Here is a 26,981-nt window from a genome sequence, read left to right as displayed (position 1 = left end):
TCTTTGATGTCTCAAGGAAGAGGGATGGTTCCCAGGATGCTTAACGACTTGTTTCTAAAATCTAGACTCTGAAATCCGGCAGAAGAGACATAGCATGAGTCAGAGGCTAGGTGACAGGAAGCAGGGTGGTATTGTCTCTGCCTCTGGGTTCCCTCTCTCCTGTCTTCACAGGCCGTACCATGAGCAGCCCTGTAGAAGGCCCAGCGATGAGGAATGGAGGCCTCCAGCCAACAGCCGTGAGAAGGAGCCTCCTTAGAGATGGCTCCTCCACCCTCGTCTTAGAGGAAGCTACTACCCAAGCTAACAGTCTATGACCGCTTGTGACCAAACCAGCTGAGTCACCTTCAGGGTCCTATCCCTTAGGACCTTCTACATAGGCTGAGAAAGTCTGAAATGGTGTTTCCAATTTTAGCGTTCAGATTTAAGACTATTTGCCGATTGCTCATTTGAAGCCCCTCAATCTGGATCATTCCAGAAGGAGAAATCCAAGTTTGAAGTATTTCAGAGTTTTAAAACTGGTATTGTTATATCACGGTGTGCAGTGCAGGTGTGCCACAGCAAGCATGCCAGGTCAACTTTTGGGACTTGTCGGCCTCCTTCCCCCTTTGTGGGGGCTCTGGGGGCAAAAATGTTTCTAGATCTGCACCGCACAGTTGCCACTCCTCCCACCCCGTTCAAGATTCTGGTTGCCAGCTTATTCCGCCTGTAGCAGAATTGGTGCTTGTTTTAAGCTGCCGTGTACTGGGGTAACTTGCTATATAGCAATAGGTAGCAGCTAAGACACCAACTGAAACTTCAATGTTCATTTTTAAAACTATGCATAGGTCACGTAAGTTTTGGAGCGCTCAATTTAGCTTTATGTCATCCGAAGTGAGTGATGGAGTTTTCTGGGTGTGTTTCAAGGTGAATTTGGGGTTTCTTGTTTTATTACACTTATAAACCCTTGTGATGCTCATGCATCTTTAAGGAAAATACATGTGATGGCTCATGCCTGTAATCACAACTCAGCAGCTGGAGGCCCGCTGAGGCTGCATGATGAGTTATTGGAGGAAGACTCTTGTCCCAAATATTAAAAAAGTAAATATTTAAAAAATTAAAGTGTGTGTGTATGTATGTGTGTGTAAGTGTGTGTAAGCGTGTAAAAGTTGGGGAGATGATTCAATCAGGAAAGTGTCACGTGTGGTAGTTTGAACAAAAATATCCCCCATAGTCCCATAGGGAGTAGCACTATTAGGAGCTGTGTTGGAGGAAGTGTCAATGAAGGCCAGCTTTGAGGTCTCTCATGCTCAAGCCGTGCCCTGATGTCTGCTGATCCAGATGTAGAACTCTCAGCTACCTCTCCAGCACCACGTCCGCCTGTGTGTTACCATGTACACAGTGACCATGGGAACTCTAATGATAATGGACTAAACTTCTGAAACTGTAAGCCAGTCCTTTATAAAAGTTGCTGTGGTCATGGTGTCTCTTCACAGCAATAGAAACTCTTAACTATGACGCCACGGCAACATGAGAGAGGCCCTGGGTTTGGATCCCTGGCACCCACATCCAATGAAATCTGGTATGGCGGCACATGTCCAGAGACAAGAGGATTCCCCATCCTTGATGGCCCGCTAGCCTTGCCAAATTAGTGAGCTCCAAGTGCAGTGAGAGACCTTGTCTGAAAGCCTAAGGGTGGAAAGCAATAGGAGACAGCTGTGTCAACTTCTGGTGTCAATCAGCACTTCTCCCAACAGGTATCCATCACACACACATACACACACCACACACACACACTCATACACAAATGATAAGGAAATTAGAAACACAAGCGACAAGTTGGATCCTGGGTGTAGGTGGTGACTGTGTCGTTTATCTGGGGTAGAGCGGCCAGGCCCCGGGTATTTACAGGAAGTAGGAACACCACTTCTTCAGGCAGGTGGAGCTTTGGCGGGCTTCATGCTCCGTGGCCCCACAGCAACAAATGAGCCACCTCTGGAACTCTGCCTCGTTCTTGTGCATGAGAAGGAACTGTCCCAGCAGGATATAGGCCTGGGAAGAAGAACGTGTGGGAGAAAGATGGAGTTATCAGAATCCCACTCGGAAGTGCCTGCCCTCCCGCCACCATCGGTACTCAGTTGACAACCAAAAGTTGGGGTGTGGGTCAGATGAGAGGGGTTGGTTGTCAGGTCAACTCCTGACAAACCCTGGGGAAAGGTGAGGTCAAGTTAATTACATGTGTCTCTCAGACCTGGGCCAAGGTCTGTCGTCCTGCAGTGACCACTAGGCCTTGTCCTCAAACTTGAAAAAATTCTCTGGGATCTTGTAGAAGAGAAGGTTCTGACTATCTAAAACTAGGGCAGGTTTCGAGACTCCCCATTTCTAATAGGCTCCCAGATGAGGTTGGGTCAAAGACTGTTTTGGGAGGATCATGGGTAGGTGACTAACATACCTCTGAGCTACTTTTAGGCCTGTCATTTAATCTCGCTTTTCGTGGTGGTGGTGGTGGTGGTGGTGGTGGTGGTGGTGGTGGTGGGTGTATATGTGTGCACTGGGGACTAAACCCAGTGTCTTGTGTGTGCTAGGCAAGTACTTTACCAATGAGCTACATCTGCTGTTCAAGTAGTTCCTTCTTCAAAACACACAAAAGCCAAGCTAGAGTGTGACTCCCTAGCCCACTGCTTTCTCAACAGCTGGAATATAGGGCACCTCGACTTCAACACTGCTGGTATGCTGGATGATTCTGCATCATGGGGACTGTCCTGTGCACAGCAGGACATTTAACAGCCTCTATGCTACCCCCTGGATGCCAGTAGCCCCTTCCCCAGTTTCCAAGACAGAGCAATCATAAGGATTTCCAGATATTGCTGAGAAATCTTCCTCACTCTAGAACTGCAGATGTAGCTGGCAGGTGAAGGACCGGGTAGCATCCAGTTGGCTTTGCAAACTACCTGTGTGATCTTAGTAACTCAGTGGAAAGGAGATTCGCAGGGCCAGAGGCATAGGGCTGCCCTGCCCTGCCCACGAGGGTGTCAAATGGGAAGGCAGGGGAAGACACAAATGCCGAGGAGTCATTCCCGTGGGAATAGCACCTACAGCGTAAATCATGTTTAACCTTGAACCCCCTTCTCAAGCCTCAAACTGGAGCTGTATCACTGGCCTCTTTCTCTCTTTGAATGAGCTTTTCTGCCTTGCAGACTGAGCAACAAGCTCCCAATTTCCCTGTCTTTCCAGCCTGTGGACAGCCAAGGTGGAAGCTCTAATTGTGTGAAAATAGATAATAAACAAATCCCCTCTAATAATTATATATAGTCTCCTGGTCCTGTATCTCTGGAAACGCCTGATAATATAATTCTCAAGAATGTCTGTGGATTAAAAAAAAAAACAAAACACATGAGCAAAATATAATGGCACCGATGTACAGAAATGTCACCGCAGAAGCCGTTACTTTGTATGCTAACTCTAAAACTTAATTTAGAAAAATTAAAGACTGGGGAAATGGCTCAGTGAGTAAGAACGTTTTCTCTGCAAGCACGAGGACCTGAGTTCAAGTCCTGAGTACCCCCATAAAAAGCTGGTTGTGGTCGTGCGTGTACTTCTAACCCTAGCACTGTGTGGTCAGAGATTTGGGGCCTGCTGGCTAACTGCCTAGCTACAGAGTCAGTGGAAACCCTGTCTCAGGAAAGTTAGAGAATGGTGGACCAGAGCAGCTGACATCCTACTCCAGTCTGCATGTACACCCATGTGTATGTAACACACATCACACACACACACACACACACCAGAAAGGAAAAATGTCAAGACACATATAAGGCATATACATTAAGTCCACCCTGCTTCCTGGTTCTATAGCAATTTTGCCATCAGGAATTTTCTGCCTACTCCCCCCTCCCCCCATCTTCACATCTTCACCAGGCTGTTATTAGCAAGGAACAGGGGAATAGAGCCATGAATGGAGATAACCACTGTACGGCGGAGGCTAGATTTCGGGTCACAGAATGTATCCATCACTGGGGCCTGGCTCGAGGGCCCTCTAGTCTAGAATGAAGGAGAGTTAGCTTCCATCCACACCTCCAAGTTCTGGGCCCTTCCCAGGAAAACCTACTGTTGGCTGTGTGTTGACTTTTCATTACATAAAACAAAGCATATTTCATAATAAAGGGAACGTGTGTGTGTGTGTGCTGTGTGTGTGTGTAATCAAATAAAAGCTGAAGCCTTGTCACAAAGGTGCTTGAGCATTATAGTGTGTAGGCTTTACTTTATTATTTGTAGTGAGCTGGATTAAACCCAGGGCTTTGCACACACTAGACGAACAATCTACCACTGAGCTCCCCCGCCCAGGGTTTAATTTTAGATACTGGCCAGTTGTTGAAAAGAGAAAGGAGCTCTGGACTTGCAGTGATTTTTAAGGCACAGCTTTATTTTAAAAATAGAAAACCGAAACCCAGCGTCTTAGCATGATCTCCTTTTTTATCGGTATCCTCCCGTTTTCACTGGTGGATTTTGCTGAGGTGGGTTTAAGTCAGTATTTTGAAGCACTGGCATTCACTAAGCACTCACTGAGGCCCGTGCTGCAGTTGTTGGTGTGCCTAGGTGAGTATTACAGGGTGCACTTAGAGCTCACACGGGGAGAAACATCCGTGAGATTTGTCACGACACGCTGTAGGGCTTAGGGGCTCAGCTCCCTCGAAAGCACAAGGCCCTTGATTGGTCCAGGAGGAAGAATGACAAACACCTAGAGATACTCCTGAGCCCTTTGGCAAGCCACCCTCTTAAACCAACCCACTTGATCCTCAGGGGTGCCCTGCCCACCTATTCTTTAGATGGTGTCCCAAATAAGGAACTCCTGAGAGGTTGAGACTCCCTCCTCTGCCCACCCTGCTCTTCCATATCCCAGCCATCTGTAGTCTAGTCTGGAGGCAAAGACATCCTCTGCCTGTTTCTGAGGCTGGCTGCGGCCTCAGCTGGTGTGGTAATCAGAGCCTTTGCAGCCTGCAGGGCTCAGCAGCCAGGAAGCCCAGGAATGCGTGGCAGGCAGGGCCCAGGCAAGCTTTCCAGGAACGGGGCAGGCAGAAGGGTCTCTGAGCCAAGTTGCAATCTGAGCCTTCCTCCTTCTGGGCTTTCCCTGGAGTCCCACGCTGGCATCTTCCAGAGAGCTCAGAGATGGACTGCCTTACTTTATCCTGAAGAACTTAATATTGCTCCTGAGTGAAGGGGGAGCCCATGGCTCTTGTGGCCCCTGTTCAATGCCTTCTTGGTTTCCCCGCTACCTCCAGAAAATGAACCCCTAACCAGAAACCCTGAGGTAAGGAGGGTGGGACAGAAACACAGACACCCCAGGCAGGACTTTCTATCTCTATCACCCTGGCCAGGGGCCAGGGAGTAACAGATGGTAACTCAAAGGCAGACTTGCTCTCAGCTCCAACTCCACACAGGGAAACTCTGCCAGGGTCTTCCCCCAAGCTGTGTGACCTGGTCTCTCATGACTGGTATCCTGGTTAAACTACAGCTATTTGGATCTGCACAGAGGCTGATCCATGGAGTTGCCTGGGATCCTGCCCAAAGAACATCCATAGACCCCTTTTAAGGCTATGCTGTCTTAAAATACATTTACACTTGATCTTAGCCCAGACTGGGAAGTGCTAAGCCTTAATACATGTAAACAAAAGGTCCATCTTGTCATTCTGCGCTGGGCCCTGCACACTAGGTAGCTGGCCCTAATCAGTACTCATTGAAACGCTGAACCTTCATCATGGTACCTGGCCTTGTCAGACTGAGATGAGCTATCGTGTGTTCTCTTATGATCAGGCTCCTAGCAAATTCCCTTGCCCTTGACCAACAGTTCCCAAGCCCCAGTACACAGTGTGCCTCCCATTGTTGCAAGGCACTGTTGTGATTGTATGACCTTTCTGGTTTCCTTTTAACACGTATGCATGCTTGGGTCTTCAGTAGACAAATCCAGGAGCGACCTTGCAAACCTGCTGTTGCTCGGTCACACTCCAGGCTTAAAGTACTGAGCCTTTGGTGTGAGTGCTCAATCCATAGCAGGTTCTGGCCCTGCTCTCTCTTCTCTATGCTCCCAAGACATGCTCATATTGTTGTTGTTGTTGTTTTTCGAGACAGGGTTTCTCCGTAGCTTTTCGTTCCTGTCCTGGAACTAGCTCTTGTAGACCAGGCTGGCGTCGAACTCACAGAGATCCGCCTGTCTCTGCCTCCCAAGTGCCGACATGCTCATATTGTTACATTATTTATTTATTTTAAAAATTCAGCTTTCAACGGATCCCTTGTATTTTATCTCACCATGCTATGCAGAGTAAGGTCCAAACTTAAATGACTGGTCCCTTGCAAGGTTCATACGTCAGATGGTAGGGCCCAGTGTCAGCAGAGGACAGGAGAAATTGGGTTTCTCAGCAGAAACCTGGGGACATGAAGAAGGCAGCAACTGGTAGTCCTGGGGTCTCCTGGTCCTGAGTTCAGCCTTCTGGCCTCTCTTCAAATTACAACAAAGTGACTTTGGGATGAGATTAGCCATTTGAAGGAGCCCAGGTTGGAAGAGGGTGGGTTCACAGATGCTCATGCTCACAGTCTGACTATGTGTGGGAGACAGTGGGTCAGGAGACATAGCTCCAACCTGGCTGTGACAGGTCTGACACCATGTATGTGATGGATTTTTTCACTCACAGTGTCCCTTTCTACTTAGAAACTCTCTTGCCACAATTTAAATCTTGACCAGTATTGTTTAGGAGAAATAGTAAATAAGCCCACCATATATGTAATTTTAATCTTCTAGAGGCCATAGAAGGACTAAGGGAGAAGAAAAAAAAAGATGAAATGCATTCTGATAATATACTTTGTTTTCTTCCATATTTTCAAAAATATTATTTCAGTATGTAATCAATAAAAAATGTTATGAGACATTTCACATTCCTTCTTAGGGGAAGACTTTAGCATCAAAGAGCATGTTTGATGTTTTTAACTCATCTCCCTGCAGACAAGGTCTTAGCAGGCAGAGGATCAGTAGCTACCACTTTGCATTTAGGTCCTCAGGCCAAAGCTGGTTTCCCCAGTGAACAGCAGGTGCTGAGAAACCAGAACGACTTGCCACATTTTTTTTTGGTCTCTGAGTCCCTTGAAAAGGTTCAGGTGAGTCAATAGTTAATGCTTTCTTTATAAAGAAAAAACTTGTGTGAGAGAGAAAGGAGGAAGCAAGGGGGAGAGAGAGAAAGAGCAAGAGAGAGCAAGCTAGTGTAGAGGGCGTGTGCGTGGGCACCTGTGTACTATAGCACACATGTGTGGAGGTCAAAGGACAACCTCAGGTGTCAATCATTGCCCTCCAGTTTGAGACAGAGCCTTGTTTGCCCCTGTGTAAGACAGGTGACTCCTGTTTCTGCCCCCCCCCCCAACTTGCTGTCTGTATGTATTATAGACATACGCCAATATACTAGGCTTTGCATGAGTTCAGGGGATCATACACAGGCATGGCAAATAATTTACCTTTTCAGCCCTTTCCCCAGCTAGCCCATGTTTTCTTTCTGAAGTCAGGCTTCACTGTGTTGCACAGGCTGGTCTTGAATTTATAGGCTGAAATAACTCTCTTGTTTCAGTCTCCCAGCTCACTGAGACTACAAGCACACAGTCCTGCACCCTGTGAATTAAGAGTTTTAAAAATCATGGTTTAACCATGAAGGTTAGACCAGTAGTCTGTCTCCTGTAGTCAAGGCTCTGGGGGATAGAGGAGACACACATTCCCCTTCTTCATGGCTAGCCATCTGCTAAAGAGATGGAAGCTCAGCACTGGGGCAGGGGAGAAGGCATTAGGACTGGTAAGAGTTAGGGAAGATATCTGCTCAATTCAGGCCACACCCCTAGAGAGATAGGTGTGTGAGGGCATCCTTGCTGTCTTAATAAGTGACTTCTTGCTCTCTGCATTCAGCAGCCTGGTAGCTTTGGAGAGAGCCCATGGCCAAGTAAAGAGCCGAGGCAAGCAGGTATGAGCTGAGAGAGTCAGCTGGGGAAATGCCGAGAATGTTTTGCGAACAAGTGTGGCCCCTGAGGCAACGTTTGTTTAGGGCAAAGATGAGAACTTAGCCTGGGGAGAGAAAAGGAAGAAAATGATGGCCATACAACGGAGGCTGGTAAAGACAGAGGATGGGATGAGGCCTTGAAAGACCTCCCTGTATATAGGTCCCCTGTGGGCAGAAAATGAATACCCCCATGGGCTGCATTTTTATCAACTAGTCCTGAGATCCCTGCCTTATGGAATCTGCTTATTTGGATGCTTCCATTCTGACTGTGCCCACAGACTCATCAGTATCCTGATGCATTTGTTCATCTTGTAGGTGACACACCTGTGCATCCTCCTGGGTACTCTGATGGGCCCAGTCAGGGTTTGATGGGTCTCAGGAGCTGATGTGGAATATAACTACCAAATCTTCTTAATCTAAGCCCTTCCTGCTGGGTATAAGTGCACGAATCTTCTTGTATTGTTTTTGACAGTACAATGAGTGGGGCCATTCTCCTTCCCACTGGGGGCCTCAGAGAGCCAACTGCCAAAGCCTCTGCTCTGCATTTTTATTTTGCCTGATTTTATCACTTTATTTGTGTTGTGTTATATCTTAATGTGGTGTCGGATAAGGAACCCAGGTCCTCTCAGGTGCTGGGCAGGCACTACGGCCAAGCCACATCTGCCAGGCCTCCATTTGCACTGACCTTCCAAGGTAAAGAAACTCAAAACAAAGGCCAACAATTATCAGCACCTCTCAGGGTCAGGAGTCAGTATCTCTGGGAATGCTCAGGGCCTTGACTGGAATGCTGGACACTGTGCTGGTCAGCTGGGTCATGAGCACTGAGAGAGCGCTTGTCTGTGGACCAAGCTGTCCATAAGTACTCCCTGTAGTCCTGTGTGTGCAGACCAGAGTCAAACTGAAAAATGTCGATTTATTCCCTCATTCCAACATTCCACATCTGTCTCTGTACTTCTAATCCTTACTTCGAATAGAGTTGAGGCAGAGAGGGCAAAACTACAGGGCCACAAAACAAAGCAGAAGTTGGCAGGGAAGAGGATGTTGAGTTTCAAGGCACAAAAAATGGCTGGAGAGTTGAGGCCGCTCTTTGCCAAGGCTATCTGACCATGCCTTTGTAGAAACGCACAGAACTGCTATGTGTAGCGGCACATGTCTGTAATGTACAGGAGAATGAGGTAGAAGTCTGAAGCCAGCCTAGGCTACACAGTGACTTTCAGACCAGCCTGACTCCCACAGCAAGACCCGCAAGACCCTATCTCAAAAGAACGAAACAAACCAAAGTCATAGAACTATGTGACAAAAAGATAAAATCGCTGTACACAATTATACCTAAATAAGAGTATTTTTAAAATAGTGAACATAGCCAGGTGGTGGTGGCGCACGCCTTTAATCCCAGCACTCAGGAGACAGAGGCAGGCGGATCTCTGTGAGTTCGAGGCCAGCCTGGTCCACAAGAGCTAGTTCCAGGACAGGCTCCAAGGCTACAGAGAAACCCTGTCTTGAAAAACAAAACAAAACAAAAAATAGTGAGCATAAAGGAACAATAAAGAGAAATTCACAATTATAGAAACGTAGATAACAGAACAATGGGCATCTTTGCGGATGGGGTTCACTCTGGCTAGGAGGTCTTGGAGGCTGGCTGGGAGCTGGCAAGTGTCCAGAGTCCCTGGACCTAGGTGGTGGGCACACGAGCATATCTGTCTATGTGCAAACGTACTGGGCACACTTCATACTGTGTGTACTACACATGGTAGAGGAACGTGTTGCTTAAGCGTCACTGTCCGAAATCCCCTATAAGACACTCCTCCGAGCTTGTCTGCAAAGCTGTTTTAGGAGAGAATAACTGAATGCCGGGCAACCCACCCTGAATGTGAATTGCGTCATCCTATGGATAGAGGCCCAGGCAGAGTGAAAGAGGGCAAAGGGGAAAGCCAGATGAGCGTTGGCATTCTCCTTCCCCTGCTTCCTGGCGATGTCAGGGACTGTGCCTTCCCCATCATAATGACTGTATGGCTTTCAACTGTGAGCCCAAATAAACCTTCCTTTGTGTTAGGTATTTGGCCACAACCAGGAGAAAAATAAGTAATGCAAAAAAAAAAAAAAAAATTGAAAAGAACGATCATTTCTTTAAAGGAAAAGATATTTAATTAAAAAGTTCTCCCCCTAGTCAGACTTGCCTCCTTTGCTTAGCTGCTTGAGAATGGTCCTCCCCCTCTATCAGGGGAAGCAAGCATCAAGTCCCCTTAGCCATGTGGCTCTACTCTGATAGTACCACAAAGTGGATCTCCACTTAAGCTAAGTAAGGGGGGTGAGTTCACAACATGTAATAACAGACACAGTGTAGCATGTTAGTCAGAAGCCATGGGCCCAGGTGCTAGGATTTGGGCACAAAACAAATATAATGCCAGCCATATATACACAGACAACAGTTCCTGGACTCTAATGCTTTTGTTATATTAGTAACTTGGTCATTATGTTAATGGCATTGCCCTTGGAAGGGAGCATCATGGGATCCTGATTAGTTCTTAAGAAAGCAATTTGTATAAAAAGGGCATGAATAGGGCCTTGGGGATATAGCTTGCAGTGGAGGACATGCTTAGCAAATGTCCTTCGAGGGTCCTTTTACACCCTCTGGCTTCCTAGTTCACCCTGCTCCTGCCATCCTGTCAGGCTGTAGTGCGGCTGGGAGGGTCCTCACCAGAGGCCAAACACATAAGGTCACCCCATAGTGGATTTTTAATCTATAAAACTTTTAGCTAAGCAGAAATCCTTCCTTTATAAAGTTCACAGAGTCAAGTATTTTGTTACAGAAATGGAAAGTAAGTAATCCATCCCAATCCCATTGGCCATCACTGAAGCCATTCTCGGGCTCGGAATGAATCTTAGAATAACTCTTATCTCCTTATCCAGGTGGAGCACCCAGGCTGCTGGCTCTCCACATACCATTGGCATGCTGGTGCCCTTATAAAGGCAAGCAAAATGCCACGGGCCCTTTTCTGGAGGTGGAGAGCACACTCACCATTGGTCCTGACAGTTCTGTCCCAGACTTCAGTAGCAGGCCTGGCTCTATCAAGTCCTGAGTGTTTGAATACTGAGCTGATCCCATCAGCCTTTGACGCTCCGCACAGAGACAATTCTATTTGCCATCATCCACAAGCCTGGGAGGCTCCTAAGCGCATGAGGTCAGTGGTGGTGAAGCCCTTGGCACCCTGCCAAGCGGCAGCTTTTTTTTTTTTTTTTCTCTGATGGCTTCTCACTGGGACTTGTGGCAGGAGCTGCCATCTGGCTAGGGAAAGACAACTCTGAGAAGAAGAGTTAGAGAAGGAAAAACAACGCACCTTGTCGAAACCTTTGGTGACCAAATTGATGGCAAGCTCATAGCTGATTCCATCCACCCAGGCCACATCCTTCTCCCCAATGGGTTCAGAGAGGAAGGTTTTCAGTCTGGGAGACATGTGCTCCAGCTCCTGCAACAGACAGGTGAAGGAGAAAGTGTTAGGTGATGTCCGATTGCTCATCCCTCAGTGGACACTGGGGAGGTCTCTCCGTCCAAGGGTTGGAGGGCTACAGATGGCAGACTGGAATCTGTCATTCGGCATCTACTGGGGGCTTTCAAACGCCAGGTGTGCTGTCCTGTGCTGGAGGCCTTAACCCTTCCATTCCTACCTGGATAGAGGAGAAGTAGTGTGCTGATGGCTGTGGATGAGTTAGATTGGTCTAGCCCCATGGCAACGGAAGATGAGCTAAGGGCTAAGAATGCCAACGTTTTCACTCAGCACACTTAAAGAAAGAATTGTCACACTGGTCAGGCCACCAGCCTTACAACCTGAGCTTAATCGTCTAAACCCGGATGTGGTGGCTCAGTTTTAAGTGTCAACTTGCCACAATTTGGAGTCTCCCGTGAAGAGAGCCTGAATGAGGCATTGGCTAGATCAGGTTAGCCTATGGGCGTGTGTGTCTAAAGGGTTTGCATTGCTGATCAGTGTAGGAGGACCTGGCCCACTGTGGGCAGCACTGTTTCCTAGGCAACGGTTGCCGGACTATATAAAAGAGGAAGCTAGCCGAGCCGGCAGGTAGCCTGAGTGCATTCTTTCTTCTCTGCACTGCTCTTGACTGTGGACTAAGTGTGCCCGGCTACTTGAGTTCCTGCCTGGACGGCCCCTCAAGGACGGGAAGCTGGAACTGTAAGCTGGGATCACCCTTCCCCCTCGTGCTGTTGCTTGTCCTCGGATCTGTCACAGCAACAGAAATGAAGCTGCCTTCTGACCTCCACTACATACTGTGACATGGACCCACCGCCACCAGAATGATAAATAGAAAGTTTTCAAAGAAAATGCTACCAAGAAACACATTTTAAGAAAGAAAGAAAGAAAGAAAGAAAGAAAGAATTAAGAAAGAACTGCTTTCTTTGCCCAGCTAATCTCTCCTTTCTTTTAGCCACTTGATAATTTTTGGTCATACTTATATAAGTCTAGGGTGAGGTTGAATGTGGTAAATCAAGGCGATGCCCCCACTTCCTTATCAAGACTGCTGGCAGCAGCCCATATTCTGAGTCTCTCCTGTGAGATGTCCACACCGGGGCTGGGAGCGGTACTCAGAAGTAAGACACTTGTCTGATGGTCATAAGGCCCTGGATAGATCTCCAGAAGCTAAAACAAACAAATGAAACTGCCCAACAGCAAACAAACAGACAAACAAAAAACTCCTAACGCTCTGGACTCTGTCACAGTTTGAAATGTCCCCCACCAGCTCATATTTTGAATCCTTGGGCCCCAACTTGGGGTACTATTTTGAGGGTCATGGAGCCTTTAGGAGGAAGGGCTTTGGCTGCAGAAACTAGGTCTCAAAGGTTGGGGCCTTTGCAGGTCCTACCCGCCATGGTTCTAGCCTGTATTCTCTGCTTTCCAGTCAGCTACAGCGTGAGGAATCCTAGCCACCTGCTCCCCCCACCAGGAGCTATTCCCATCGTACCTTTCCTGCCTCCGTGGACTGGAAAGTTTCAGAAACTGTCTGTCAGATAGTTTGTCATACTCATTCAAAGGAAGAAAAGATATATCCTTCTCACCCAGCTTTATTCAGCCAAAGCCCCTAAGTCAACCAAACGGGGTCACTAATATTCAGGTCAGCCCCCACTCCGTCATTGCCTTACATGCCAATCTTCTCTGGAAACACCCCACAGACACCAGTTCTGGACACCTTTTAATTCAGTCAAATTAGCACAAATGGTCGAGCACCTTGCCTAGCATTCCCAAGGCCCTGGATCAAATCCTCATAACTGGAGAATTTGGGGGAATATTCATGGCCTCATAGCGTTAGCTCTATGAGCAGAAGGTCTTTGTCCCAGCATAACCACTTTCCTGGCTGAACTGGTCTGAACCTCTCTTCTCAACTGATCCCACCTTTGAGGCTTGTTCATGGCAGTATCCTTTTCTTGATGTCAATCTCTGTTTCGGTTTGTTGTGATTTGAGGGACAAAAAAAAAAAATCCAGTTTAAAATGACTCACACAAGATTTAATTAGTACACGATATCAAAAAGTCCATAAGTGGTCAGTTGTGTTTGGGTCAACACAGCTCTCTTGACTTAGCCTCCATTTGTTCATCAGCTCAATGCTTAGCTTAATTAAACTCTTCTCAGAAACAAGCTGGTTGTACAAGGGCCCGCCTTGACTTTTGCAAATGGCGCTCCCTCCTCCCTCCAAGGCCTTAATGAACGCTGACTCTACTCCACCCTAATGTCATCCATAAGGCCCAACAACAGCGGTTCTGGCCTGAAATGCATGCTCTTCCTCTAGGATTGCAAAGCTCATGAGCTGCCTGGGTGGGGGTGCCCTGATCAAAAACTGGGATGTTTACCATGTTGCTAGGAATAATTACTCAGCATGAGAATAGGGCAAGAGATAATCTCCCGCATAAACCCTCAGCAGATCCTAAGGACTCAGGAGCTGCTGTTACCTCCTCATGGCCTTCTCTCCCCACCACAGCCTGGTGCTTAGGGTACCATGGCTGGCACATGGTAGACACTTGACAACAGAAATGTGTGATCAGATGCAGTCTCTCCATCCCCATCTCCCCCATCCTGACCTTTCTGAGAAGCAGGTCTCTCGAAAGACTTCTTGTCCTCCGGTTCATTTTGGAACACCTTGAGTTGAAACTAAACTCTTTGAGAAAGGATGGATCCAGAGGCTCTGATTTTTAGAGGGCTCTGTGAGTCAGGAGACCCTAGAAAGGAGAGAAGATGGGAGAGGCTGTGGAGGGTCCCCTGACACGGCAACTCAGATCATTAGAAGCTTGAACTCTGACAGCCATATGGAGGTGTTCAAGCCCTCTTTTTATCTGTGTGTTGTATCCGAATACAAAAGACCACGTATGGCCAGCACCAGCAGATGAACTCCCCAGGACCCTTGGATTTACAAGGTAACGGTTGGAATTTGTGGTCTGCTGGGGCCCAAGCCAGGTTCAGGGTTTCTGACTGAAGAATAGCTGGGAAGTCCCGTGAGCCATGCTAACTTTGCTGAGGGAAAATTCCACCTACTATCCACCTTAGCCATCTGTGTTAAGATAAACCTCACCCACTGGACCTAAGAACAAATGGAAACTACCACAATGTTATCAGGCTGCCAACCCCATCAAAGACCCGAACAATTGCTGTGTTTGTTTTTCCCACAGCTGAGCCCACTCAGCTCCTTGAAATACCTCCAGACACCTCCAAGGGAGACGGCAGGAGTGGCTCTCCTCTCAGGGCCCACAGCAGTCAAAGGTCTCGGCGTTCTTTAACTGCAGTGGATCTCACTGGGGGTCAATTGGCTTCACCGTCTTGGTTGTCAAAAACGGGAAGCCAATGGGTAGGGGGTGCTACCAGTATCCAATGGACAAGTCCACAGACACTAGAAACCTTGCTCAGGACAGTCCCCACAGTCTAGAATTATCTGGGAGAGTGGTGGAAACACAGGTGGATGAACTGATGATAGGTGAGGGTAGACTTTGTGGGGAAATGGCAAGATAGCTTTGAGGGGCATTGAGAGAAAGCAGAGCTGTTTGGAAAGAGGAGACACCAGTGGCTAGGAGGTTCTTTCAGAGTCTTTAGGGTACCCCCAGCCAATGCTCATACAGGCACTTTTCCTTTATAAACAATGAACCTGGTCTTTAGGGGAGAAGAGAGGGAAAGAAAGGAGAGGGGGGAGGAGGGAGGGAGGGAGAGAGAGCTCTTGAGTTCAGGTGCTATTCTACAGACCACCACACATCTAAGTGGGTGAAGATGCAGATAGAGGGCCGTTACCGGCTTAGGCAAATACTTGATTCTCATATTACATGATGTAAAAGAATCCAAAGGAAAGTCAACTGGGTGGGACCATGCTAAAAGGGTACAGTGTTCTGCTGCGAAGTATCTTCTAGAAACTGTTAAGGACTTGAGACACTGTAGGAAAGGCGATTCAGCTGTCTTTCTGAAGCTCTCTTGGTCTGGGAGAATAGTTCTAAGACATTTGTCTATCTTGCTTTAATGACCTTTATGTTATTACAAGGGAATGCTGGGAGATTGTTCTGTTATTAGTAACAGTGATAATTGTTTGGTCCTAAACCACTATACATAGTTGATGGGAATGTAATCAACCCAACCACTACGAAAGTGGTTGTTTGGAATTTCCCCCAAAAATAAAAACAGAATTACCACATGGCCCGAATATACCTACCACTCCTGGACATATACACGAAGGAATCTAAGCCAGCATGGCACAGACATCTGCACGCCCATGCTTACTCTGGCGCTATTCACCAGAATGGGCTCCAGCTGGGTAGGATTTTTTGTTGGGACTGGTTTGTCTGTGTCACCATATGGTACACTCAGCCCAGCACCGAGGCCGTGTTACCTCCCAGCTACCAGGCACACTGGATCCTTGTTAACCACCAGTAAGAAGACAATGATCCCCCCCTATGGCTTTGAACTCAGAGAACTTCAGAGCAGGTAGGCCTTGAAAATCACCTGCTTCCTCCCTCCCTTCTTTTCTCCCCCCTCCCTCCTCCTCCTCTTCTTTTTCTCCCTTTCCCTCATCCCCCTCTCTTCTGAAATTCAAAACTATTTCTTTATTTCAAAGGAAAATTTATCTTGAATGTATTTATGTAGTGCAATCAAAGTGGAATTACTCTAGGATCTTGGGAATGAGGTGAGATCACTTGAGGCGAGATCACTGAGATCCAGGAGCACCTCTCTGGTTGCCAGTGCTCCCCATATCCATCTCTGATCTAGTCTAAATTATTCCACTTATTGGAAAATCAAGACTCAGAGCTGAGTTCATATGCCAGAGACAACGAACCTGTTCAGTAGCCTGACTTTCTGTCTCCCAATGGAGTATCCACCATTCCACAGAGGGGTATCCCCCACTGGGCACAAGATTGAGTCCTCAGCCACCAGATTCCATCAGAGCGGTCGCAAACGTCTCAGCGTAATCCTGTTAGGGAAGCCCTTCCTTTTGCAGGCATCCTCTTCGGTGGCTGCGTCCTGAACCACAAAGGACTGCTTGGGGAGGACACACTGACAAGGAATGACCTCAATCAATTCTGGCTTGAGATACTCAGCAAGTCACCTGCTTAACTAAAGAAAGAAGGAGGCAGAGGGATCTAATCACAATTCCCAAAGGAACTACCTCCCCTCACAAGCGCCACACTATTTAAAGGTCATTTTCAAAGGCTACATAATAAGTCTGAAAGAAGAGACCATCATAAGCACAACCCCAGATAAAAGGGGTGAGACGAGAGACTGCAGAAATGCCATGAAAATGCTTATATAGGATTTGGGGTGCAAGCTCCAGTTGGGGCTTTCTAGCAGGTGAGTCCACCCCTTGGCCCATAGGGCTACATGTACCGAGGACAGAGTGGCTGAGTACCAAATTGCAAACTTACTTAAAGCAATACAAATTCTTCTTTTGTATTTTTTTTCTTTTTGCGGGTGGGAGAAGAGTGAGAGACTCCATTGTGTGGCTTTTGAGCATGAACTCTGTAAATGACAACATGCCTCACAAGGTCAAAAAGTTGGACCTGATGTAATAGGAATTCAAAATGGAACATCTCCCAGCAACTGAAAGTGAAGCTTATAGTCTCTGAGAACTGTATCAGATGACACCCATTAGAACACAATGGTTTTCTTAAAATGTGAATTTGAAAAAAAATAGTGTTCTAAAGTACTTTATATAGCCTATGATTTTAAGTGCATATAATTAAATTATGAAACCAAGCAGTATATATGAAACCATGTTGCCCACGCCCCTAAAAGTCCTTAGAACAACCTGATAAAGCCAGTTACTCAGCTGAGACTCCTTTCAGATGATCCTAGGCTGTGCCAAGTTGAGAGTTAAAGCTGGGGAGCATGGGCTATATATTGTTTCCTCGATGCTGAGGTCCGATTCTGAGGCGCTCAGAGCCACAGGAGGTGTGGTAAGGCTGCATTTTGTACAGTCAGTTCAGGAACCATCTCCAAGGGGAACACGGCCCACCTCAATGTCCTCCTGACCTGGCTACTCAAGTTCCCCTCTCTGTGGGGATTGCGTGGCTGGCGGATGTGAGCTTGCCAGCCACCAGTGGAGACCCCACATGACAAGGGGAGCAGTAGCAGCCCTGAGAGGAGGGAAAGGACAGACTTCCCATCACTCACTGGCATGCCAGATTCAGCCGTGCCTGAAGGTGTCTACCCTTGAACTTCTCCATTATCTTAGGGAAAAAAAAATCAAAGTGTTACCCATTGTATTTTAGTTGGGATGGCATTAGTTATAACAAAGGATCCCAGATAATAGACCTTCAGCGTTCACTTATTAGCTCACTCATTCAGTAGAGACCTGGGATGGGCATCACCAGGCTTTGGGAGCAGAAAAGTCATTGTCAATGACCTTTGATGTTTATCTTTCAAAAACAAAGGTCATATTTGCCGTCTTTCCCCTTAGTTCCTATTCCACAGCAGAAAGCAAGATCTTCAATTCCTCTGCTATGTTCTGGCTTGCACGTGAGCCTTCTACTGTAAATCTTTTCTCTTGACCAGTCTGCATGTAATGACCAGTTAAATTCAACGATTCCCAGGGGTTCAATGAGCATCATCCATACCCAAGAACTTGAATCTTTGAATTCGTAGGACAGGACCTCCAAGCAGAGGCTTCTCCCTAAGTCCATAGCAGGAGAGTGATCTAGGGGTGAGCATGACATCACTGAGGGCAAGAAAGGGCTCCCATCCTTGGGGAACTGGGAAGGGGATATGAGTGCAGGTCATGAACTTCTGGCTCTGCTCTAAGGCACCTGTGTCTGAAGGTGACTGCCAACTCCTGCTGGAATGCCCGGGCTGCAAGCAAGAGTCCTGAGTTTGGTTCAAGCTCTGCCCATAGCCAGCTCACTAAGTGTGGGCCAATCATCTGTACTTCATCAAACCAGAATGCTAGGCAGATTGGAACTCTGCACGCTGGATCCCTGCCACATTGTGCCTCTCTGTTCATTTACAGTCTTCAGATGGCACAAAGCTCAAGCAGGCTCTGTCCTACCAGTTTCAAATCCAAATAGCTCTGAAAACTAGAGTGGTTTCTTTTCCTTTTTCTCTTTTTTTCCCCCATGTTTTTGGCAAGGAGTACTGACTTAGGAGCCAAACCTGACCTGAATGGACATGAGGCTATTTATAGTCCTTATTATCCCATTTGGTGTGAGTATTTATGCATTTCATCATGAGAATATTAATGGGTTTGTTTACAGGGTGCTGGGCCAGACTCCACTGGGAATGTCTGGGAGACACAGAATAGGCACCATATTATATTGCCTTCCTAATATTAAAAATGTCTGAACTCCTCAAAACTTCCACCCACCTCTCCAATGTTAAATAAGGTTCTACAAATCTACACCAAGGTCAGTGTGTAGCCAAGACACCTACCATGTTCCCAGGACAAATTAATGGTACCCAAAGCTTATCTACATCCCATCTCATTCCATAACTATAAGTCCCTCAACACTCTTTCAGACTTTCAGGTTATATGATTATGTACCAGATCAGATCATTTTAGTCAACAATGGACATTATGTCTGAAAAGGGACCAGTTGTAAGATTACAATGGAGCTGAAACTCCCTATGGCCTAGAGATGTCAGTCATCCTATCACTGGCACAATGCTTACAGATAAACCAACATACTGCTGACTGTTTAGCAGAGATAAGTCAGTCAGTCAAGTGTATGCCGTGCCTGCATGAAGACTGGGTTTGAATTCCCAGCCCCTATGTTAAAAGATCGGATGTGATAACGTATGACATCAGCACTAGGGAGGCTGTAACAAGAAGTTCACTGGCTCTCGCTGGCCACTTACGCTAGCCAATCAGTGAGCTCCAGGTTTCATGAGAGGCCCTGCATAGCAGATGTTTTTTCTTAGCGCTGTGTTAAAATGCTTGAAAAGAAGCAACCTTAGAAGAGAAGGGTTAGTTTTGGCTCACGGTTCATGAGTAAAGTCTAAGTCTAACCTGGTGACAGGAGTTTGAGGCAGCTGGTCACACCGCATTAATTGGCTAGAAGCAGAGAGAGAGATGAATGTCCCTGCTTAGCTCAGCTCCCTCTTTCCTTCCTGTTTAGTCTGAGACCCCAGAGAGTCATGTCAGCCATATCTAGGATGAGTCTTCCTACCTCAGTTAACTGGATCCAGAAAATTCTTTTGTGGATTTACCCAGAGGTTTGTTTCTTTGGTCAGTATAAATCTCATCAAGTTAGAAGTGTACATCAATCATCACATTCTGTCTCAAAATTAAAGTGGAGAGCCGGGCAGTGGTGGCACACGCCTTTAATCCCAGCACTCAGGAGGCAGAGGCAGGCGGATCTCTGTGAGTTCGAGGCCAGCCTGGTCTACAAGAGCTAGTTCCAGGACAGGAACCAAAAAGCTAGGGAGAAACCCTGTCTCGAAAATCAAAAAAAAAAAAAAAAAAAAAATTAAAGTGGAGAGAGACAGAAAGGTGGCTCAGCGGGTAAAGAGCCTGATTGACAACCTGGCTTTGATTCTCAGAACCCACATAAAGATAGAGTAAGAAAACCCCAAAATCTGTCTTCTGACCTCTACACGCATGCCATTTTACATGCATAAACACATACAAACACACGCACGCACACACATGCACACACACACACACACGCACACACATGAATGTACGTACTACTTATACACACCCAAAGTTCAGCATGTACAACTGTCAGTTATGTGCACTACACAGGACTTGAGAACGATAATAAACCCCTGTGTGACTAGCCTGTATAGTTATGCCATTGTACTTCTTATCATTAGTTTTGCTTACAAAAGTTTTGTGTGCAAAAGTATGCCCTTCACTACAGTTTGGGTGTGGTTTGAGTGTCTTCCCAGGGACTGTAATGATTGCTGGGTCCCTTCACAGGATGTGGCCTAGTGGGTCACTGATGTGTGCCCTCAGAAACGAGTTCTCATGGGACTCCTTGGTAGTTCTCCGGGAGTCTTGCTATAAAAGTGAGTTTGGCTTCACAAAGCTCTTCCCTCTTGGGTTACCTTGTGATATTCCTCTCTTTGCCCTCCACCGTGCCATGTACAGTGGCACCACACCAAACCAAGAGCACTGTGGGTTTTTGGACTTTCAGTTTCCAAATCTGCGAGCTTCCTAAAACCCCTTCTTCTACCAACCGAGCTGCCTCAGGCATTTTGGCATAGTCATTCCAAGGTTCACACCTACACCTTGTGACAGCCTTACACAGCCATTTTCTTGATGGCAGCAGGAGGCCATGTCACATGACCGACCTAGACTTTTTAGATGTGTCTAAGTATGCTCTCTGATGCTCGCACAGCCGTGGACTCCTCTCTTCCTCAGCACAGCTCCCTAGCCTTAAGCAACACGTCTGTAATGTTTCAGCTTCTGTGAAATCCTGCCTAGCCTACAGTACCTTTATTCTAGCTGTGACTGCTCCCAGTCCTGTATCCCTTCCTGAAAACACCCATTCGCCGCAAAAGATGGAGAGCAGATTTAATGAAAGTCCTGTAGAGAACAGCTGAAGGCGGAACTGTAGGTCAGTAGTGGAGCGATTGTCTAACACTCAGTGTCATAAACTGTGGCTTGTGACTCCACATGAGGTCATATAACTTGGCATAGGGGAGGGGCATGAAAAATATGGCAATGAGCCAAAATCAAACACGCAACCAACCCAAGTGCTTCTGCCAGTGCGCACTTGTGTTGGGACACACGTTTCCTTGAAGCCTTGGTACTCCACATGCAGCACACATGCTGTAAGCGCACGCGTCAACACCCACGTGACACCAGCAAACACAGCGTGGAACAGCTTGGCTCAGGCTTGGAACTCCTGTGAGATGTGAGTTCCAGTCTTCCTACTGTGTGCATAAAAACTTTTCTGCTCTCAGGCTAGGCAGTGGTAGTGCCCACCTTTAATCCCCACACTCGGGAGGCAGAGGCAGGCAGATCCAAAGATGTACTAACATGGTACTTAGATGCTGAGGAAGGACTAGGAACGTATTAAGCCTTTAATTTCCACAATTAAACATAAAAAGAGAAAAAGATTTTGGTTTGGTTTGGTTTTTTTTTTTTTCAAGACAGGTTTCTCAGTGTAGTCCTGACCGTCCTGGAACGAGCTCTTGTAAACCAGGCTGGCCTCAAACTCACAGAGATCCGCCTGCCTCTGCCTCCCACGTTGCTGGGGTTAAAGGCGTGTGCCACCACCGCCCGGCCTTCACTATTCACATTTTAAACTGTGACTTGATTCTACTTTCTGTCTCAAATCTTGCCTACTCTAGAGATATCATAACTAGAATCATATGGTATTTGGCGTTCTGTTTGTTTTATTTAGTATAGTGTCGTTAGTGTTCATCCACACTATCATATATAATATCTCTTTCCTTTTGGAGTCTGACTACTGTTTCTCCGTATGGATACACAATAGTACAACAGCCCTTTGGTTCAAGACATACTCCACCTCCATGATACTACAACCTATAGACACTCAAGTCTCCTCTATTCATGACTGTAGTATTTGTACAAGCTTCCTGAATGCTTAGTTTAAGTGACCACTAAGTAACTTACAGTACCTAAGAAATATAAATGCCATGTAATAGGTGAAGTAGAATATTGTTAAAGGAGCAAAGGCAGCAAAAATGTTCGTGCATGTTTAGCATAGATGCAGTTTTTCTAAGGAATATTTCCTGATTTGAGGTCGACTGAACTTTGGGATTTGAAGCACCGACATGGAGAGTTGAGTAACTTTTTCCTTTATTCATGAGTCACTGGAAACTGGGCATCTCTTGGCTATCGTGAACAACGCCGCTGTGCATACGGGGGGGGGGGTACTAGAACAGGTGAGCTTTAGACCTCTTTATTTGTAGTTCCTGATGAGCTGACTCCCCCTTCCTCTGCCTTAATCAGTGCCAGATGCAGAGGAAGAAAGGGGACAGACCAAGGAAAGCTGGGCCCTTGGCTTTCACTCTCTTCATGAACCAGGAAGTAGCAGGCATGAACTTCCCAGAGGGGTGGGTCTGAATGTCTGGTGAGCTTGGGAACCATGTGTGGAGTTAGGGGCTGCCTCCATGGGCTTATGGGGAAAAGACCAGAGCAGAGCCATTTCCCAAGTGTTTTGGATGGTGGCACAGCAGGACCAGTGTCTGGGGAGAGAGTCTGTGGGGTTGACCTTGGCATTTTGCAGCAAACAGCCCACCTGTCCAGGACAGGACACAGTGAGTGTGCCTCAAGGACTGAGAGGAAGCTGAAGCCCGGTGTCAGCGTGAAGAGGAGTCCTGGGGAAGAAACGTACCAGCAAGGGTCAGTGACCGGGCCACAAGGAGCAGCTGGGAGGATATCAAGACGTCTCTACAGACAGCCAGAATGGTGCCAGTGCCACAAGGATCCGGTCGTCATCCTGCAGACTCCACAGGTATTCAGAATCTCTCTCCGCTGCCACCAGAGAGCTAGGACCTGTTCCCATCAATGCCCTGACAGCCGTGTTACTTTAGGACCACCAAATGGGGAAGAGCTGTCTCCAAGGACATCAGATCTCCCCATGGACTGGATAGAAGCAGACTGCATATGTACCTGCATGGACCCAGGGAACTTGGGGACAGTGGCAAGTGCTCTGGGGGCTGTGCTCAGGTCCCCTGCCCAGCCAGCAAACCATCTGATACAGTAGGTTCACAGTAACTGTCTCTGATACGAGAGGGAGGAGCGTTGCCTAGGAGACAGCCATCACACCTGGAGTCACCTGGAAGGCCCAGCAACACCCCCACCCACTTCATGGCCTGTAGGTAGATAGCTGCAGAAGCACAGTGGCCCAGTCTCCCTTATCAAGATTGGGCCGTAGAGTGCACCCTGGAGCCAGGGAGGAGCTGACTACACCTGACCTTCAACTGTTAGTTCCTCTTGTGTCCCTTCACTGCCCTGGTTTGCTTCTAGGAAAGCCACCGAGGTGTAAACGTTTCAAGGCCTAGCCTACGTCTCCCTGTACCCTATGGGGTGGAGACGTTTAAAGCACAAGTGTCCACAAGACAGCCATGATCCCCTGGAGCTGGAGTCCAGGCAACTGCCCCAAGGAGGTGTAGAAACCAAACTCAGGTCCTCTGGAAGAGCAGCAATTGCTCTTAACTGCCAAGTCATCCCTCCAGCCCCATAGCTGGGCATCTTGTGTTTTTAAAACACATTTTTAAAATTAAAATATAATTATATCCCTCTAAGACCTCCATGTCCCCTCGTTAGGCCCCTCATGCCCCCATACTCCAACCCCTGCTTCAGTCACAGTCAGATCAATGACCTCTCATTTCTTTGATTTCTGTAACTTTACTTCTCTTGCAGCCGTCCCACACGCTGGACTCTCAGAAGCCCCTAAAGCTGCCTCCATGTCTGAGTCAAAGCAGCAGAGGCGCAGACGTCAGAAACGTCCCTCTGGAATTTGGCTCCTGCCTTGACCGTGAGCCCTCATCCTCCCTCTTCTTCCTCCCCACAGAGGAAGGAAGCTTGATGTCCAAATCTCCTGGGGTCCCTGGATGCGTGGACACAACTAGAGAGCCCACGGAGGCAAAGCGAGGTGTGTCTCGAGTCGCCTGGGAGCCAAACCCTGTTTGGCTGTCAGCAAGTCCCTGCTCATCTGGAAGGAAGGCCTGGTGCCAGCGAGGCTCTCTCCGGGAATAGAAACGGAGTAGAGACTGTGGGCAAGTGAGAGATGTGAAACCAAATTGCACTGACAAGTTCTGGGACTTAGACGGATTGAGCAATCCAGGCATGCCTGCCTCTTCACAGCCTCTGCCACGATTGATTGATTGGTTAACTGATTGATTGATTTAGAGAAACTGAGGCTCCGAGCAGCAAAGAGGGTGTCCTGTTCAGTAAAAGAGGTGTGCTCTAAGTTCAGGGTTGGGGGAGCCCCAGACCAGGTTTGTCCTCTAAGACAGGGACTCAGAACCATGGCAACCTTAGCAGATGCTGCCCCAGCCCTGCTTCTCATCCTTTGGGACTCAAGAGTTCCCACAAAAGCCAATGTTGTGGCTCTTTGCCCTGTGTCTGGGAGTATTACCCAGCCAGGCAGGGACGCCAGTGGATAACACTCCCATCCTCTCAGGTGGGACAACTCCCACCTCCCAAATGTCTCCAGGGGGCACACTGCTGGGGGCGGGGTGGGGGAGTGGGGGGTGGGGTGGATAGCCTGCACGTAGCCACCTTCTCCACCCTGTCTCACCTTCTGATTCTCCTTTTGTGTGACATGGATCCCATCCCAAATCAATTTCTCAACTTAGGAAAACGCACGTGATATGACGAGCTCACTGGACATCACAGTCAGCTCCTACCGCATGGACTTCACACCACCACAAAGTTGGAAGTCATCCAGTCGAACCAACAGAGATTGGGAACTGCTGTGTTTGCACATAGGTTAGAGTCTCAAGGGCCCAGAAGCCTAAGAAAACAGCTAATGTCTCTGCAGGTATGATGCAAAGGCTTATCCAAGATCCCGTCCTGGGTCACCGAAGCAGAAAATGAAGACATCCCCCCCCCTCCGAAATAAATATCAGGAGGCTGATTGGGTCTTCTTTCAGAAGGGGAGCCAGCATGAGAGCTCTATCTTTTAAATTTGACTGGAATTCGGAGTCCTCAATGGCACGCAGAAAAGGATTTCTAAAGATAGGTATCACATTCATTGATGGCGTTATCGTCGGAGCCTTTTTGCAAGCTGTAGGAAGCAGCGCAGTCATTTCTGGACATCTGCAGAATTTGTAGCCATTCAGTAGGGATCATAACCTCAGAAACTGCCTCAGGTTCAAAACCAGCCTGGGCAACTTGGTCAGACCATGTCTCAAAATGAAACAAATAAAACGAAAACCTTAAGAGGAAACTGGGGATGCATCTCAGTGGTAAAATGCTTGCTTAACATATAGAAAGCCCCGTATTCAGTTCCTAGGACTGGATGTTTTTTTAAAATGTTAGAAAACTTTGCCCATCCATGGTAGAGAATGTGAGAGGAAGTGAAGCTGCCTTCCTGGTCTGGGCAGAGATATTCTGTCCCTTCCCAGGGTCAACCTCAAGACTAGATCATCAGGAGGTGTAGAGCTAGAAGTCTTAGTCCCGTGACCCTTTTGAAATGAGAAGTTTATAAAACACCTACTAAGGGCTCAGATCAGGGCGAAGTGACAAATGCAAAAGCAGAAGGAACTGGCAAGAGAAGAAAAGAAACCTGGGAGGAAAGACAGTGCAGAGGCCCTGGGAAGAGGGGACTGGAATTGCATCTGAGAGAGAGAGGGCACTAAAGAGGAGTAGACTCTGGCTGAACAGGGTCCCCCATTCCATCTAAAGGTCATTCTCTCTCTGGATAGTTAGTCTCACATGACCAGATTTGGGGAGGTTTTGGCAAGTTCAAAATTTAAAACTTAGATTTTTATGCACAACTTTTCATTTTGTTTGCTTGTTCATTTGCTTGCTTGAGACAAAGTCTTGTTATGTAGTGTAGGCTGGCTTCACACTCCCCTAAGCCCCCCTGCCTCACTCAGCCTTCCAAGTACCAGGTTTTAGAGGGTAAGGGGTGTTTATTTTGCTTTGCTTTGAGATACAATCTCACATAGCTGGCCTCACTTGAACTTCTTGTGTAGCTTCCCGGAGGTCGTCTGCCTCTATCTCCAAAGTGCTAGAATTACAGTGTGTGCTATCACACAAAGTAGTCATTTTTTTTTCTTCCCAGACAAGACCTTGTTATATAGCCACAACCTGCCTTGAGCTGGCCCCATCCTGACAATGATCCTTCTACTTCAGTAGTCTGAGTGCTGGAATTATAGATACGTGCCCCCGTGCCTGCCTCAAGTTGCTAGATTTAAAATGTTGGGAAAGAATTCGCGTATTTGTCACACAGACCCAACAAAACAAATCTATACCACCAGTTTTCCTCTGTGACTGAAGACTTTGCTTCCAGAAGAAATAATGTCATTTGTACATATGAATACAATTTGACATCATATAGTCAGGTACTGTATGCCAGGAGCTTCAGGTTAAGAGTCCTTTCAAGCAAATCCCATCTCTTAGGAAACCTTCACTTTGGGTCTAGTGGTTTCCTCTTAAACTTTGAGCGACACCACTTTGGGCTATTTATGCCCTTCCCCAAGAAGCTGTCTGCAAAGAGATGTCTGCCATTCTCACCTCTACCTCCATGTTCCCCTCAATAAGACGTTCGTCTCGGTGGGCATGCTCTGAATATGGATGAATTTCCAGACCTGCAAACCTGGCTTAATATGCTTTGTTCAGGTACCATCTCTTTCAGTCTTACGAGCTCTGGTATTATCTGGACGTCTTTTCAAGTCTCCAATAGGGCAAGTGTGCACACCTTACCCCTCCCCCCAGTCTGATTCTTCTCTGTGCTGACTTTGGTAGAGTCACCTGGGAGTGACTGAGGGCACACATATGGGACCTGCGCTCCTGTATAGGGAGGAACTGACAGAGCCCTTTGCCCATCTCTGTGCCTCTGGGCATCTCATCTGCACACTGAATGCT

At 47.4% G+C, this 26,981-nt stretch overlaps 1 protein-coding gene across 2 annotated transcripts; it reads right to left on the bottom strand.

The window, feature by feature from the left end:
* Positions 1-1,851: 1,851 nt before the first annotated feature.
* Banf2 (BANF family member 2) lies at positions 1,852-16,870 on the bottom strand. 2 transcript variants are annotated; one of them, XM_050159616.1, is made up of 4 exons: positions 16,311-16,870; positions 14,083-14,220; positions 11,339-11,467; positions 1,852-2,028 (listed from the first exon to the last, which is right to left on the bottom strand). In XM_050159616.1, exons 2-4 carry the CDS (start codon positions 14,128-14,130, stop codon positions 1,882-1,884), a joined length of 324 nt encoding a protein of 107 aa, XP_050015573.1. In that variant the 5' UTR covers positions 14,131-14,220; positions 16,311-16,870; the 3' UTR covers positions 1,852-1,881. The 2 variants fall into 2 exon arrangements, with proteins under 2 accessions (XP_050015573.1, XP_050015574.1); XM_050159617.1 differs by lacking the exon at positions 16,311-16,870 and having other exon boundaries at positions 14,083-14,316.
* Between the last annotated feature and the right edge of the window lie 10,111 nt (positions 16,871-26,981).

This window comes from Alexandromys fortis, unplaced genomic scaffold (assembly GCF_014885135.2).
Source record: "Alexandromys fortis isolate MF-2015 unplaced genomic scaffold, M_Fortis_MF-2015_v1.1 scaffold_115, whole genome shotgun sequence".
NCBI classification, from domain to species: Eukaryota; Metazoa; Chordata; class Mammalia; order Rodentia; family Cricetidae; genus Alexandromys; species Alexandromys fortis.
Note: the sequence above shows the minus strand (reverse complement) of the source record. Positions and strands in the feature narration are given on the sequence as shown.

What these genes read in the sequence shown, in the direction of transcription:
- Banf2 (XM_050159616.1), bottom strand. Translation starts at nt 14,130, where the DNA reads ATGAACCGGAGGACAAGAAGTCTTTCGAGAGACCTGCTTCTCAGAAAG. An exon ending in GAGACCTGCTTCTCAGAAAG is followed by an intron (nt 11,468 to 14,082) that starts GTCAGGATGGGG and finishes TGTCTGTTGCAG; the next exon opens with GAGCTGGAGCACATGTCTCC. An exon ending in TCACCAAAGGTTTCGACAAG is followed by an intron (nt 2,029 to 11,338) that starts GTGCGTTGTTTT and finishes TCTTCTTCCCAG; the next exon opens with GCCTATATCCTGCTGGGACA.